The sequence below is a fragment of the Aegilops tauschii genome, chromosome 6 (genome assembly GCF_002575655.3).
Source record: "Aegilops tauschii subsp. strangulata cultivar AL8/78 chromosome 6, Aet v6.0, whole genome shotgun sequence".
Lineage (NCBI taxonomy): Eukaryota > Viridiplantae > Streptophyta > Magnoliopsida > Poales > Poaceae > Aegilops > Aegilops tauschii.
Window position 1 is genome coordinate 17,065,176 of NC_053040.3, and position 16,135 is coordinate 17,081,310.

At 49.4% G+C, this 16,135-nt stretch overlaps 4 protein-coding genes across 4 annotated transcripts; 1 reads left to right on the forward strand and 3 right to left on the reverse strand.

Annotated features, from left to right (window-relative positions):
- Positions 1 to 4,426: 4,426 nt before the first annotated feature.
- LOC109735396 (ethylene-responsive transcription factor 13-like) lies at positions 4,427 to 4,798 on the reverse strand. The gene has a single exon (XM_020294606.1). The coding sequence runs from the start codon at positions 4,796 to 4,798 to the stop codon at positions 4,427 to 4,429; it is 372 nt and encodes a 123-aa protein (XP_020150195.1).
- Positions 4,799 to 5,047: 249 nt separating this feature from the next.
- On the forward strand, positions 5,048 to 6,346 carry LOC109735399 (2'-deoxymugineic-acid 2'-dioxygenase-like). The gene has a single exon (XM_020294609.4). The coding sequence runs from the start codon at positions 5,188 to 5,190 to the stop codon at positions 6,151 to 6,153; it is 966 nt and encodes a 321-aa protein (XP_020150198.1). The 5' UTR covers positions 5,048 to 5,187; the 3' UTR covers positions 6,154 to 6,346.
- A 4,447-nt stretch (positions 6,347 to 10,793) lies between these two features.
- Positions 10,794 to 12,266, reverse strand: LOC109735398 (putative germin-like protein 2-2). The gene is made up of 2 exons (XM_020294608.2): positions 11,634 to 12,266; positions 10,794 to 11,535 (listed from the first exon to the last, which is right to left on the reverse strand). The coding sequence occupies exons 1-2, from the start codon at positions 11,758 to 11,760 to the stop codon at positions 11,000 to 11,002; spliced, it is 663 nt and encodes a 220-aa protein (XP_020150197.1). The 5' UTR covers positions 11,761 to 12,266; the 3' UTR covers positions 10,794 to 10,999.
- A 114-nt stretch (positions 12,267 to 12,380) lies between these two features.
- LOC109735395 (uncharacterized) lies at positions 12,381 to 15,746 on the reverse strand. The gene is made up of 5 exons (XM_045230257.2): positions 15,565 to 15,746; positions 15,357 to 15,452; positions 13,962 to 14,051; positions 12,952 to 13,885; positions 12,381 to 12,784 (listed from the first exon to the last, which is right to left on the reverse strand). Exons 1-4 carry the CDS (start codon positions 15,744 to 15,746, stop codon positions 12,982 to 12,984), a joined length of 1,272 nt encoding a protein of 423 aa, XP_045086192.2. The 3' UTR covers positions 12,381 to 12,784; positions 12,952 to 12,981.
- Positions 15,747 to 16,135: the final 389 nt, after the last annotated feature.

The window sequence follows — 16,135 nt, forward strand, 5'->3', positions numbered from 1 at the left end:
TGCATGTATTTATACTTATCCTCACTATATTATGCAGATTGAAGATCGCCGAATTGAAGAAAAGACAAATCGGTGATATTGGGTTCATTAACACAAATCTCATAGATGCATATACGGTTGAAAAACATCCCAAAGAAGCCGAGGCCAACTTGCTACAATCGTTGGTATTAAATCAAAACAAAGATATAATACTCTTTCCTTACAACTTCAAGTGAGTGTTACTGTCTTGTGCATATTCGGTTTCCCTTATTAGTCCAGGTTATGGTAATGTAATTGATGACTTATGCATGCATGCGCAGCTTCCACTATATTCTCCTAGAGATTAAGCTTGAGCGGGGAGTAGTAACCGTCTTAGACTCGAGACGAAAAGATCCCCAGGACTATGCGAACATGACTCAAATGCTCAAGAAGTAAGTTAAATCGATCATTATCCACCATATCAGCAACTTTGTTCATTTCCTGATATCAAGTAATTGTTTTCTTTGTCTGGCAGGGTTTGGAGAAAATTCATCTCAAAAGCTCCGGGACTGCCGAAGAAGCTGCAATTTAATCACCCGAAAGTAAGTACTATAATAGCATGTTCCGCGCATCTCCTAGTGATTCAAGCGCTAGTTTCAACAATACCATTTAGCATGCTTGCTTATCAGTTAGATTGACCTCTATTTCTTGTAAAGTGGTTGTGGCAGGAACCCGGGAATAATTACTGTGGATACTATGTTTGCGAGTCCATCCGCTACACGACCTGTGAGCGGGGCTACACTGAAAAACAATATGAAGTGCGTAAGCAATAATATTCACAATTTTATTTTATTACCATCATTTGTGTTGAGTTTCATTTATTCATATATATATGTATTGACCCCCTTCTTCAAATTAGATGTTTCGGAAGCGGGATGAACTCCTAGCAGAAGATCGTATGCGAGGAATTCAAGAGGAATTGGCGGCATTCTTCCTTGACCACGTGATCGCTGAAAACGGAGAATACTATGTGGACCCTGTGTTCCTACAATTTAATTAGGAGATTGTATTGTAAGAGATAATTATTGTATATATGTAGCCGGTAGTGTCGGATAGATATACGAGAACTTGTTGTTCGACCAATATCTCGGAGAAGGAGAGGTGGTCGATATCACTTCTCTCTGTATGCATATGTTCATGACGATCTTCTGTTTCCTTCATTTGATTACTAGCTAGCGTGTCTACTCTCTCCATACGTATATAGTACGTAGCGTCGACCAAGCACGGAGATAAGAGAGGACACTTCTCTCTATTAATTAGCTAGCTAACACAATATATGAAACACCTAAATTAACCCCCCAAAACCCCTAAACCACCCCCTTTCAAAAAAAAACAAAAACCTCAGCTACTGCCAGCTGCTGACGCGTGGATGCCTATTGGTCCCGGTTGGTGACACCAACCGGGACAAAAGGCCCTGCCTATTTGTCCCGGTTGATGCCACCAACCGGGACCAAAGGCCCCCTGCCTGGGCTGGCAGCAGCGGCCACGTGGAGGACCTTCTGTCCCGGTTCGTGTAGGAACCGGGACTAAAGGGGGGAGGCATTAGTAACGACCCTTTAGTCCCGGTTCGAGAACCGGGACAAAAGGCCCTTACAAATCGGGGTAAAAGCCCCTTTTCCTACTAGTGCCACGGGAAATCGAACGTTTTTTGTGGCAATTTATATTTGTTGACCATGGCAAGTTTAGTTGGCAAGCATGGAAAATCCCTCACCAGTTTTTTTGTTTGGAAATTGTCATCCACGCGAACTAAACTTGCCATTCTCACATCAACTAAAAGTGCCTTAAAAATGTTTAATTTGCCATGGTAAAAAATCTGATGTTCAGATTTTTATCATTTCTGAAAAATAATCATTGTTCAATACATGTATGATTTTTTCCACATGATTGCACTTATTAGCTTTGTATTCATTTACTTAATACTCCGCCATCTCTTCCATCCATTTAGTTCATTTGTATATCAGGCATATAATATACTATCATTTTCTCGCAATATGTGATGACTATTACATAGATTTCCTAAAGTTTAAAAAGGTGCCAAAAAACAGTTGTAAGTTCATATCACAGATTTTTGAAGTAATGGCAATTTGTTAGATAAAGGGCGGACGAAAAGATAGGAAATGAAGGGGAAGGAAGGGTAGTGTGAAAGATGTTGATTTGTCTTTGCATGTAAGTGGTGGTTAAGGAAACTAACCACGACTCTCAATGAGCAAAGAAGTAGAAGAGAGTACGAAAGTCCATGAATCTGAAGTCAAATGCACCTGATGAACAGTAAAATCAAAACAATCTAGTAAAAATGTGCATTTATTTTTTGCTGTGTGAATGGAAACCATGCCTCACCCACTTTTTTGTTTTTTTCGAGAAAGAGGATAACCCGGGCTTCTGCATCAGAATCAGAACGATGCATGCAGCCATATATTATTAATAAAGCAAAATCCAGCAGCCAAACGATCTCAACCCGAAGATAAAGCGAAAAACAAACCCTAAGGCCGTATACCTCGCGACAGTAACTCCCTCAGATAGCCACTAACCCTATGTTACAAGACACATCAGAAACGAAAAATACACAACTCACAGGCTACACCTTCAAGAAGGAATCGCCGCACGTACGCCGATGATGACAGTCCACCACAAGGTTGACCTCCGGATTCTCATCCCCAAAGCAAAGCTTCAATCCACCGTCTTTAGCAAAGACACGACGCAGAGATCATGTGTTTCCACCAGAGTGCATAAACTCATCGTTGAAGCCGTATGTACCATCTACCCTTATCTGTCTAACGACTCCTCGAAAGTCGGATACCTCTGGAGAAGACAACGGAAGACAAAGACGCCCCATACCACCTGCCTCCCGCAACTGTCGCACAACCTTTGATCCAAGAACTACAGGCTAAACATGGCACCTCCGCCAGAGCCACCGTGCATCACCTGCCGGTAGCAGACATGATTTGACGTCTTCGTATAAGACGTCGTGCGTAGCATCCACCGGTAGCGCATCCACCGATGCCTTCACCTGCCGGCGACATGCACTACTCGACAACACCGAAAGAGACGCATGTGTCACCTGCCGAGCCGCATCAAATCCGATCTGTTGATGAAGGGGACGTCCCATACCGCCACCAGCCTCAGAAAGGCCGTCGCCACCTCGAGATCCAGACTCCGAGTCACCCACACAACCCTGGAGTCTGCCGCCGTCGATGAAGAGGGGCCGCCACCCCGATTCCGAGCAGTACAGGGAGCACCCACCGTCGTGCCAGCCGCTATCGTCGCCCATGCAACGGCAACAGCCGCCCCGCGATCTCGCATCCAGCATCGTCGACGCCAGAGGAAGCTCCAGCCGCCACGCGCATCCTGTAACGTCCCTGGGAGTGGGATCCCAAGATCCGCCGCCACAAGGATCCACCACAAGGCCTCACCCACTTTTTTGAATTGGAACAATTGTTTGAGACAGGTGCAAATTTGTGGACTCTCTTCTACGAGGATGTTTATGAGTCGCTTTTGTAGCTACATTTCTCTCTTTCCTTTTTTGCGGGGGATACATTTCTCTGTTTGCAGCAATAATTCTACTCCTAGCAACGTCATGGACCTGAAGTGAGCATTTTTGTATATATGGTTTACTTGGACGACCAACACGGAGGAGACAGAGCAATCGTGTGCATGTTGCGTTGCGTGGCGTTGCACCGACACCAAGATATACGCGACATGACACATCCATCCATCCGTTCCGCCCCCTTTGCAGAATTGGCCTCGAATCCGCTCCTTCTTTCAAATGCCCCATGACCCGGTCTGCCCCCTCTGCAGAATTGGCCTCGAATCCGCTCACCACGTCTTTGCTGATTGCACATTCACAGCTGGTGTTTGGGTTTCTGCCTGAGAGCATCTCCAACAGCCGCCCAACGCGCGGCGCGCTAAAAGTCAGAATATAGCGCCGGGTGAACCAGCTTTCGCGCGCGGCGGTGCGTTGGCTCCAGTTGCCGCCGCAAAATAAAGCGCGCCCGAGCCGCTCCAGCAGACGCGCTATATTTCATTTTTTTTCCCTTGACGCATACTATGTGAACTACGATTCGATACACATTTGGTTCCGATAGTACAAATGTGAGATAGTTCGTCACATAGCCTGCTTCTAGATACAAAATAGTGCATAGATAGTTCATAGTCTTCTCCTATGATAGATAGATAAAACGAAAAACTACTACTACTCGTCATTCTCCGACTCAAACTCTGCCTCGGTGATGTCCTCCTCCGATGTCTGAGTGTAGGCGTCAAGGAACCGCTCGTCGCTGGAGTCCCAGGACGACGCATCTCCTAGCGCGATGTTGAATTTAGCGACCGCCTTCCGCGTTTGCTTGTCCTCGCGATAGGCGGCTCACTCCTCCCTCCTCTCCTCCCTCTCCGCCCTCTTCACGGCGAAGAACTATTCCTCGTTGATGATGTCTTGCGGGAAGCGTTGGCGCCACAGCGCCATGGCTTCCTCATCCATCTCGGCCAGGCTGAGACGACACTCCCGCCTCCAGTTCTCGCGACGATCCTCGTCGGTGATAAGCCGCGGGGGAGGCGCCAACTCCTGTGCCCGCTCTCGCGTTGCCACGTCCGTCAAGCTCATGTCCCAACGGGACCGCCGAAGGCGCCACGCTGCAGCGTCGTACGCGCGGGCGGCATCCTGGGCGGTGTCGAAGGTTCCGAGGCCGAGGCGCACGCCGCCCAACCGAATCTCGGCAGAGTAGGTGCCGGACGGACGCACGCGGACACCGCGGTAGCCCGAAACTCCCCGGCGGCGAGGCGGCATGGTGGCGCGGTGGTGGTGTGTCGGCGGTGAGGAGAGAAAGTGGTAGAGGGAGCGACGAGAGAGCGGCCTCCAGGGCGCTGCAATTTTATAGGCGCGCCGGACGCGGCGCGCCAAATCTAGCGCGCGAGCTGCTGCCTTTTCCCCGCGCGCTAGTTTCCTGCCTCCGCTAGAGCACGCGAAAATGTCCCCCGCGCGCTAAAATGCCAGTTTATCGCGCGCGCGTCTTTCGGCGCCAGCAGCGATCTCAGTGGAGTGCGACGTTGCTTCCGGTTCCACTTCCAAACCCCAGGCGCATGCAGCTCATCTATTTATGGCCATGGAAATCGCAGGTGCAGCTCAACTCAGCTAGCTCGGACCGGCCGAGTCGGAGCTCGTGACGGTTTGTGGCGATGGAGAAGCTGCTGTCCTCGGCGGTGGCGTCTCACGATCACGAGACGGTCCCGGGGCGGTTCCCGTTCCTCCTACCGCCGGCGCCACCCGTGCCCGTGTCGCTGCCCGTCATCGACCTCTCGGGCGGCCGCGACGAGGTCCGCCGGGCCGTGCTCCGCGCCGGCAAGGAGTTCGGCTTCTTCCAGGTGGTCAACCACGGGGTGCCGGAGCGGACCATGCGTGAACTGGGGACGGCGTGCGGCGAGTTCTTCCGCCTTCCCGCGGCGGACAAGGCGGCCTTGTACTCGGAGTCGGAGGACACGGAGCGAACCAACCGGCTCTTCTCCAGTACCATGTGCGTGTCCGGCGGCCAGACCTACTGGCGCCACTGTCTCCGCCTCGCCTGCCACCCCGTGGAGAGCACCAAGCCCGGCTGGCCCGAGAAGCCGGCCGCTTTCCGGCCCGCCCTCGAGGACTTCATCGTCCCGGCCCGCAGCGTCGGCATGGAGCTCCTCCGCCTCCTCTGCGAGGGGATCGGGCTCCCGCCGGACTACTTCGAGGGCGACCTGAGCGGCGGCGAGGTGATCCTCAACGCCAACCACTACCCGGCGTGCCCCGACCCGGGCGTCACCCTCGGCCTGCCGCCGCACTGCGACAGGAACCTCATCACCGTGCTGCTCCAGCCCGGGTACGTGTGCGGCCTCCAGGTGTCGTACAACGGCGGGTGGATCGACGTCGAGCCCATCCCGGAGGCGCTCGTCATCAACTGCGGCCAGCAGCTGGAGATCGCCACCAACGGGCTGCTCCGGAGCGTGGAGCACCGGGCCGTGGCCAACGTCGCCGTGGGGAGGACGTCGGTGGCGGCCTTCATCATGCCAACCATGGACTGCGTGGTGGGGCCCGCCAAGGAGCTCGTCGGAGAGGGCAGCCCGGCGAGGTACGGGAGCGTCGCGTTCCGCGACTTCATGCGCAGCTACAAGCTCTGAGATCCATCGAGGGGAGGAGAGGAGATGGGTACAGATGGTGATTGGGATTGACTGAATCGATATAAACGTGCTATTAGCCTGTTACTTGTTTGATTAACTACTGCTCCCTCCTTCCCATAATGTAAGACAGAGGGAGTGTATTTGCAAATTCATCGCACATTTATATGGGTGTCACCAGCTCCCACATATTAAGAAGAAGACAGAGCTCTAGTGTTAACACTGCTAATATCTTGCACTATTTTTAGGCCAAAAAATTTCAAGACCATAAGATTTGGCCATATTTCCAACGCACAAAAAGATTTGGACACATTAATTATGCCATTTACATCGAACGACCCGTGGATTGTTTTTGCCAGCCTCCTCCGGCACAAATGATTCATTTGCCAACAGCCTGCACAGATCCTCCCCCATCTTTCCTTTCCGTTGGCGCGCTAATCACATCAGCGACGTGCACACCGCAGCTACATTGCGACAGGGAGCACTGTCTTGCCTCCGGCAGGCGCGCTACTGGCCGGCCCATTAATGTGCCAGCGTCATGAGTTTTTCTGTGTGGTATTTTATTGTTTTTTCACTGTTTGCAGTGGTTTTCTTTGTTCTTCTCTGGGTTTCTTTATTTTTCATTCTTTTTCCTCTATATGGTATTCTTTGTTTTTCCATGGTTTTCATCGGCTTTCTTCAAAAAAAAAATCTATTTTATTTTCATTTTTATTCAACACATTCACATTGTACATTTTTCGTTACATCAGGAACATTATTTTGCATGTTTACATATTTCAAATACATACTTAACATTTTGTAAAAATATATATTTTGATATCTATTTTTTCATACACATTCTACATTTATTGGAATACATATAAAACATTTTTGTACTGCATGCTTATCATTTTTCAAATACATGATTATATTTTTTCAAAATGCTTGTTTAAAAAAATACGTGTTAAAAAATTCAAATGCATGTTATTTTGTTTCAATGATACAAATTTTTTAAAACTATGTGAACATTTTTTTTACATTGTATAAATACTGTTTTTAAAAATGTCACAAACATTTTATTGAAATGCATGAATTTAAAAATATATAACTTACATCTTTTTAAATGGTGCGAAACTTTTTTTAACTAGATAACACCCCGCGCGTTGCTGCGGTATGTATGCTTGAAAACAGGTATGAACCATTGAAAGCTAATTAGAAAAATTGTTCATTGCTATAAATATATTTTTACAAATAAAGAAATATGAAGAATGGGTTCCATTTGAAGAAAAAACGTATGTTTAGTTTGAAAATACTGGCGTCCCACAACTACAAAAAATGGGAGGTGATACCAAATGAATGTATCATTTTCACTCATACAACACAGCAAGCGTATTCATTCTACTTCATGCCTTTGTCCGTGAGGTATACATGTGAGTTCAGGAAACAGACACACACACACGCACACACACAAAAACACTAAGTGTTTTTTTCTCTCTCGAAAATAAACACTAAGTGCTTTCTTGTGAACACAATTTTTGGTCAGCAAGGAAATACAAAAACAAATAAAATCACTGTCTGCCAACAATATCTCTGTAGGTGTTTGTCATCTGCTAAGAAGCAAACACAATACGATACAAACAGCAAACGTACCTATGACATTAATGAATGAACTTGTACACAAATAAATCAGAGAATAGATTGTTGGCAGACAGTGCTATAACAATTGGACATGCCCATAACCAAACAAACATAAATGCAATAGTGACTGGACTCCCAAAGGCCCAAAAGCGATATTATGCAAGGAACAGTGAGCATTTAAATAGTACAGGCCAAACAGGCTACTAATGATCATTTGAGACTGAGATGGCACGAAACACTGCGACCCACGAGTAGGAAAGTCGATGTTGGGCACCTTGGGACATGAGAGCGACACAGGGGTGGTGTGTCGAGGGACTGGCTGCACGGAAGGTAAAAAGTGGATCGACCTCCTCTGCCGCTCCCGCGGGCGACAGGGGAGCCTCCCGCCGCCGCCGGCTCCCGTCCCCCCGTTTCCTCCAGTCCCCTCGTCGCCGCCCAGGCACGCAGGCCGGCGAAGCCTGCCTGGCGTGGGCGGCGGTGGGACGCCTCTCCCCTTCATCGCTTGGCTGGCACGGGACGGCCAGATCGATGGAAGGCGCTGGGCTAGCGTGGGGCACGGCGGCGTGGCAGCGGGCGCTCCTGGCGGCGGCGTGCGGTCGGCGCGACGACGCTATGGTGGCGTTCTCGCGGCGCGGTATGTGGCTGCGCCGCCATTTATGGGGCTCGTTGGTTTCGCTCTGGCGGCCAGCGAGGGCTGGATCCCGGGGCGGCGGCCCCGGACGGCGGAGGTTGTGTCGGTGGTTGTGGTCTCGCGACGGGCGATGCAGCGGCCGCGGTGGTGGACGATCCGTGCACAAGACGCTTGATAGTGGGCATTGGAACAGATCTGGGTGAAGACCTGCTCGCGGCTGCTGCCGAGGCCGGCGATGGCGGCACTTTTCGGTGTCATTCCCTTGTTGAAGGCATCGCTGCTGAGAAGTTCCAGGCCACTATCTGCTACCTTCAGGGGAAACCCTAGATCAGTAGATCGGATGACGGCGGCATTATTGTGTCGTTTTCCTCTTGTGGCGTCATTCTTGGAGTTGTACACGGGCTCGAGGGACCAGTGGACAGAATAATTGGTGGAGCGGTGCTTCATCCTGCACATTAATGGTGGCGTTTCTCGGCGGCGTGGCGCGGTGAAGACTCGGCAGCCGATGTTTGGCAAGGGACTCGCGCAGGAGGGTGCCGTTATCAGGCGCCGTGGTGGCGTCGATGGCAGAGAGGCCGGGCAAGGTGGTGCAGCAGTACACACTGAAGATGGATTGGAGGCAGGTGGCTGCGGCGGCCTCATACCCAGCAGGCGTCCTGGTTGAGGAGTGCGCCGGACTGGTAGGTACCCCATACCCGGCAGGCGTCCGGGTTGGGACCTCAGGTCTTAGATGTTTAGGTTTGGCTGCGATGTCTGTTTGGTATTAGGCCCAGACTATCAGCGCCCCTTCATCAATTGGATAGGAGTAGTGACAGTTGTTGCATAGACAGTGGCTTTAGTCTGACTGTTGTATCACTTTGTAAGGTCTTATCAGAATAATTAATAAAGTGGCCGTATGCATCGCCCAGATGCAGAGGCCGGGGGTCATCCTCCTTTTCTTAAAAAAAGTAAAGATCTAGCAAAACACAATATATTAGTGCATGGACCAGATGGTGACATGACGGTTGCTCCTGCTATCCCACATGAATGGATTTAGAAATATCAGGTTGTCATGGACGTGACAAAGAGAAAGGAAAGGTACATAAATTTGGAGAATTAGGATAAGATTACCAAAACTGACACAGGTCTTTGTTGTGAATCTCGTGGTGTTCAGGGAGCTCCTTGTGGCTGAGTTCGGCGGCGAGGGGCCATTGGCGACTGGCGTGCCCTTTTCTCGTGACATGTAGCCCGCTAAGTGTATATATGCCTCGCTGGTGCTTCCGATGGAGCGCCACCTCCTGTAAGATGAGGTCGTAATGTGGTGCTCCATGAGAAGCAGAGGGGCTGCAGCAAGAATTGCTCCCGTGGAATCCTCTGGAGTCCCGACCTACTTCTCCTAGGTTCCTGCTTGAACACAACCAGGCCAGGCCCACTGGGGAGCCGTAGTATATATATAGCAAAGGTGGAACCGAAGATCCACAGGTGCTGAATCGGGCAGCAACTATTCATCGGTTACTGGTTCGATCCGTTTCCTTACTTTGGAGGATAATGGGAGGTTGGTGGGAATTAATTACGGTGGAGAAGATTACCGAAAAAGGCTTTCGCCCCGTTTTATATATAAATAGTGGAGAAGATGCACTTCAGAGATATGTGGCTTTTGGATTCTGGATCAACGAAGGTTAGTGAGAGGGGAAAACTATTTTTGCATGTGAGACTATTTGATGATGTAGATAGGCTGCATGTCAAGAGAAATAATATAGTGAGGATGAACTATTTAGGTATTATAGATTACACGAACATCTTTTTACATTATTTACCATTTTTCATAAATATCACGTACATTATTTTGAAATGTGTGAACATGTTTTGAATGTCATGAATATTTTTAGTGGTATCAACAATTTTTGTGATTACACTAACAAAAAATTTAGATCGTGTTAATATTTTTCAAATTCACAGTGAACATTTTTTTAAAATATAAATACATTTAGATTTCTGAAATATATGTATTTATAAAAATTCGAAAAAAATAAAAGAAGAAGAAAAAAAGGCAAAAATAACAAAAACTGTACATGTACCTGCTCGATTATGGGCCAACCTGTTTAGGGCGTCCTTGAGGCGAGACGTGCTTGTATCCTGCTGCGGGCGAGACACATCAGCTCCCTGATTGTAAAAACTGCCCTAAAAAAAACAGCGCCCTGATTGTCCAAAAAAAATCAGCGCCCTGAATGCCCTAAAAAAAAATCCGCGCCCTGACCAAACTTGCCATGTTCACAGCTTCCCTCATCTACACACGCTTATTGCTAACGAGACTCAGTTTAAGCTTGCATGTACACACACTTGGATTTGTGAGGTCCCACAAGTACATGTGGGCAGTGTAAAGTACACGAAACAGCGGCAGAAAAATAATGACAAATTTAACAAATAATTTGCCTTTGCAATAAACAAATAGAGGTGTGTACCACAATACATCAATGTTACATAGGTAAAGAACATACACATGAGGATTAAAAATCCTCAACTTACAATACTTATGAAGAACATGCAATGCAATCCAAATGAAGCTAAAGATAAAATAGTACTTCAACAAACAAACAAACAAACGCCGCAACACAAGACTTTTTAGAACTGTGCTTGGATCCAATCTACCGTGTTCTTCTCCACCTGGAAGGCCTTGGTAATAACATCATCTGAGATGGCAGGCTCCGATCCAAACACCGCGTTGGCTACCGTGATCACTCCAGGGTTCTGGCTGCTCAGCGCCGCGATGGCCACCGCATGAGTATTCCCATTATTGAACTGGTAATGGACGAGGCCCTTGGGGAACACAAACACATCTCCCTTGGCGAGAACCTTGGTGAAGTGTCTGTTCTCAGGGTTCGAGGTCACGAAGCCGACGTGGAGGCAACCCTCTAGCACGGTCAAGATCTCGGTGGAGCGCGGGTGGGTGTGAGGAGGGTTGAGGCCATTTGGCGCATAGTCAATGCGGACGAGGGAGATGCCCATGGTGTTGAGCCCGCTGATCTGCGCGACGTTGACGGCGGTCACCGCCGAGCCCTGCTTGTTGGCCGTGTTGCCGGCCATATGGAGGCCGGAGAAGAAGAAGTCCTCGGCGACAACTTCGTTCGCAGCTTTGCAAGGCAGCCCGTTGACACGCACTGCGGTGATTGGATGCATTCATCGAAGATGTCAGAGACGAGTGATCGGTTAACTACAATTCCATGAGAGTACATCAGTCAGTGTGCATTGGCATTACCTTGAGACACCTTGTCCGCGACACAGAAGTCCTGGAGAAGGCTGGGGTCGGAGGCGGCGACGCCATGCTGTGAGCATGCAAAGGCCAAGAGAGCTCCTGCAAGGAGCAGCACACGAATGGCCACCATTGTCTATTTCCGTTTTCACCGTACTGAAACGAGTTACCAAGCAGTGTTGACACTGGTAGGAACGTGCTGGCTGTCAAGCTTTGGGAACTGGTTGCTGTGCTGCTTCAACTGCGATCTCTAAACAATAATGGAGGCTAGTATTTATAGTGAGATCCTGCCATAGTGTCATGTATGTATGTATATGTATGTATATACATGGGTTAGGTAGGAACAAGTCTTGTGATGTGGGCAGCCTGCAGAGCGTGTGCTTAGATCTGGACAGCCTGCTACGCATATGTATATATGTATGTATACATTGGACGGCAGGATCAAATTAATATCTATGCTTGAACAAGTCGCCTATACATATCCACAACGACCAAGAATCCAAGGAGGCTAATACAGAACCATAACCTCCTTGACCATGGACCCCTTCAGGATGGCCTTGCGTCGGGCGCTGATTCGGTTTATACGAAGCAGTAGAACACATCTTCATGAGAGACTGTAAAATTTATAGCGTCAGGAAAGTAATACTCCGTCCCAAAATAAGTGTCTCAAGCTTAGTACAACTTTGTACTAAAGATAGTACAAAGTTGAGACACTTATTTTGGGATGGAGGAAGTATTACAGAAGGGCCAAAGTTACCATATCAAAGCCATACCGTCGACCAGGAAAGTAATGGCTATCAACAGGATGGATGAGATATTCTTGGTTACACAGTACACTCACTGAAGCAGCATTTACAAAAAAACATTTTAATGTGTTCTAATAGCAACATCGCAACCACACAAAATCATCGTGCGGTGGGTACAAACAACGGTAGAGTCCAAGTTAATGCAGAGGAAAACAGGCACAATCACACCTATATATACCTTTGATTTTTCGTGGACGGCATACAGTTGACAGAACCCTTTGTCAGATATCTCTATTTTCTGATGCGGAGATATGATGCTATTTTCATGATATATTTCTTGTATCCTACACAGACTTTTCTCTATCTTTTTTCATCTTTTCTACTTCTTGGTAGGTATGACAGCATTTCAGCCTGCAAAGACGAAAGTAGAACTTGGATCAGAACTTGAAATGAGAAGAGACCAGACATTAAACTGGAAACACATCTTGCGTAACTGAATTGGCACAAGGGGCAATTGCCTAGCAGGTTTCAAAACAAGTATTTGGTGGTGCAGCTAAGAGTTTTCGTAACAAACTTGCCTGATTTCTGGCACGATCAAATTCAAAGAACTATGTCTTCTGCACAGCTGCCTCAGGATCCCAGCTCCTGGAACACAAATCAGTACTGCCGCAGCCACTCAGTACCAGGCTCAGGCTTCCAGTTGCGCACCCTGAGGACACCGATGACACCATTGTAGTGGAATGGCTCTCTGAGCGTCCACTCCAGGCACTCGAGAGTGTAGCCAGATAAGAGTGCAGCCACCCACGAGAGCCACCAACAGCCTCTGTGTTCTCCTTGTCAGAGTTGTTGACTCTCCAGCTCCCCGTGGTACGCCGTGAGGACACCGGCACTACAACTGCAGTGGCATGACTGCTGGAGCATCCCCTCCAGCTGCCTGAGAGTCTGTCCACTGAAGAGCGCAGCCACCCACGAGAGACCCCCACAGCCCCTGCTACCTCCTCTCCAGGCGGTGCTGGCGCAACCACTGTCTGTGCCTTGACATCATAGTGATCTGAGCTGTGCGTCTTTTCAGGGTCAGGGCAGGGGATGGTGATGGAAGCCTCGCAGAACGGACAACAGTATGGTGCATGGCCACGAATCCATGGGATAATGCATCGCTCGTGGAATTTATGCAAGCACGCCGGAAGGGCCAGGATCATATCGGTAGGTGCAAATTCTTGGGCGCAGATGCAGCAGAACATCCCCTGCTGCAACAGCACGGGGGGTTGTGATAGCAACCCCAAGATCACCAGCTCCACCTCTGGTAGAGAGGGCGCAGATGGCACAGGGACCTTCAACCCAAACACCAAACCTTCTGCATGCTTTCTAGACGAAGCACTGGCCCCCGGGGAAGCGTGAACAGCTGCCGCCGCCGCACGCTTCCTGTCAGACTCTCCTAATGATGAGGCCCTCCGGGAGATGCTGCTGTGGCGAGAGAATGGCGACCAGGATGGGCGAGGGGGACGGGAGCTACTGCAAAGGGCCTTAATGCAGCAGATCAGCAAGGTCAAAGCAATGATGACGATAGCGATAATGGCGATGCTGGCACCTATGGACGATGACGGTGTAGCTGAGGGTGCCGCGCTCGGCACAGAGGGATATCCCATAAGAAGGGGTGCTGGCGGTCCTGGAAGCATATCTGGAGAAACACAATAACTGAAATCAGATTCCTCTACTAGGTCAACCGAACAAATTGATGACAAAAGGATGAGCATGTTAACAAGAAACTAGTAGACAACTTTACAAAATCAACTGGGACTGTAGCTACTGTTAGAATAAATCCAAGGCATATCGTCGATCATCCGAGGACCAAGCAATCACACGAGCACGACACCGAGATTTGTTAACGAGGTTCACCGATATGGCTACATCCCCGGGGCTTGACTACGGGCGCTCCTCCCCGTGACACCGTCACAATACCGCACACCGGCCACCCGGGCGCCGGCACACGCCGCCGGCTCCCCCTTGGGTGCCTGTGCTATTATGTTGGCATAGATTACATCGTGTGTCTAGCCCCGCTATATATGAGAGGCCTAGGATACAAGTGTCCTACTAGGACACGACTCCATATCCTATCTAAACACAATACAACTACAAGTCCAACTGTAACCTACCTTGTACACTATATTCGACACAACTCCAACAGCTACTGAAAAGAAAGTCAATGATCTAATTACTTCTTCCTCTAAAAAGCAGAAACCTGGTAAAGTTTCCCTCCCCCTTTTACAACTGTTCTGTGTTATGCCGCAACTTCATTTGTATTAAGTTATCATATATAGTTGATGGAAAGTTGGATAGAGAGGCAAAGATAAATAAATATATTTATTGTCAGACATCCAACCTGTATATTGCCATTTGTCAGTTTTCATGTAGTCCAAACTATTTCTATTTTATGCACGAGTACCTTTTTACACACCATTTCACCATGCTTGATCACAAGGTACAGTTCATTGCACATGCATGCATATAGTGGATAACAAGTGCAGAAGTGCTGACTGTTCCTTTTGTAAGATGCCTTGACACTCTTACGCAGTTCCTATGCAATCAACATGTGGAAATACAAAGCGTGAAGACGATGAGTTCAGTGAATTGGGTGGTCAGCCTTTCTCCCCAAGTGTCTGCTATATATATCTCGCAATGCAGCACTCCAATCAACCTGAACTCGATAATTCAACTAGCAACCCTCGAATCCCCCACTTCCCCGCACAGCTCGAAATTTCTCAACGCAAAATGCACAAAAGCACAGACAGTATACACTTGGGACCAGGCTGCCACGATAAATTGAGATCGAAAATTCGATCTCTCGCCCCCATTCTTGAATCTAGGTCGAATCGAATCGTCAATCCAGAGCACCAGTAAGCGGAATCGGGTCGGCAAATCCTACCCAATCCATCGGGCAAAAAATCCTAAGCCTCAATGGGAGGGAAAGGCATGTAAGAGGTACCTCCTGATGCATCGGTGATGGAAGGGGCGACGAGACGAGGCCCGGCGGTGACGGCGCTGCGGCTTGAGGTTGTGGACGCCTTCGCGGGACCTGGAGCTGGCGGAGGAGGAAGAGGTATGAGCTAGGGTTAGGCTCCGCGGCGGCAAGGGTTCCCGCGTGCGCGCGCGCGGGGCGGAGGAATCGGGGCGCGCGGGTGAGCGAGCCTTACCTCAGGGGGCGCGACGGCGACGGGAGGAGAGGCTGGCGGAGCGGATCGCCGGTGCCGGAGCCCTCGCTGGCCGGAGGGATCGCGCGCCCGGTGCGGAGGCGGCGGCGGTGTAGGTGGGAGAGGAGAAGCCGAGGTGGGAATGGGATGGGAAGGTTTTGGCTAATTTTTTTTAAATAATACATTTTTTGTTTAAAATTACAGAAATAATACGCAGAATAAAGAATTTACAAGAATAATACACCGTCGGCCCACTGCAGGCCGATCGGCTATCAGGAGGCCGACTGCAGGCCGGGCAGCCACGCGGCGGCATGTGGTTGGTCGTGCCACGTCGCGAGGGGAGAGGCAGCGGCCTGTCGGCGTGGTGCGCCCCTGTCGGCGTCCCGCAGGCCGATCGGCCACCTGGTGGCCGACAGGGTGCGGCCAACCTGACGCGCGCAGGCCAGCCCGCCCTTATCCTCTCCTTCCCTCTTTCTTTCCTGCTTTGTTTTTCTCCTTCCCTGCCCATATCCTCTCCTTCCTCCATTCTTCTTCTCCCGTTGCTCCTTTCTTCCGTGTTCTTCCTTCTCCTCTC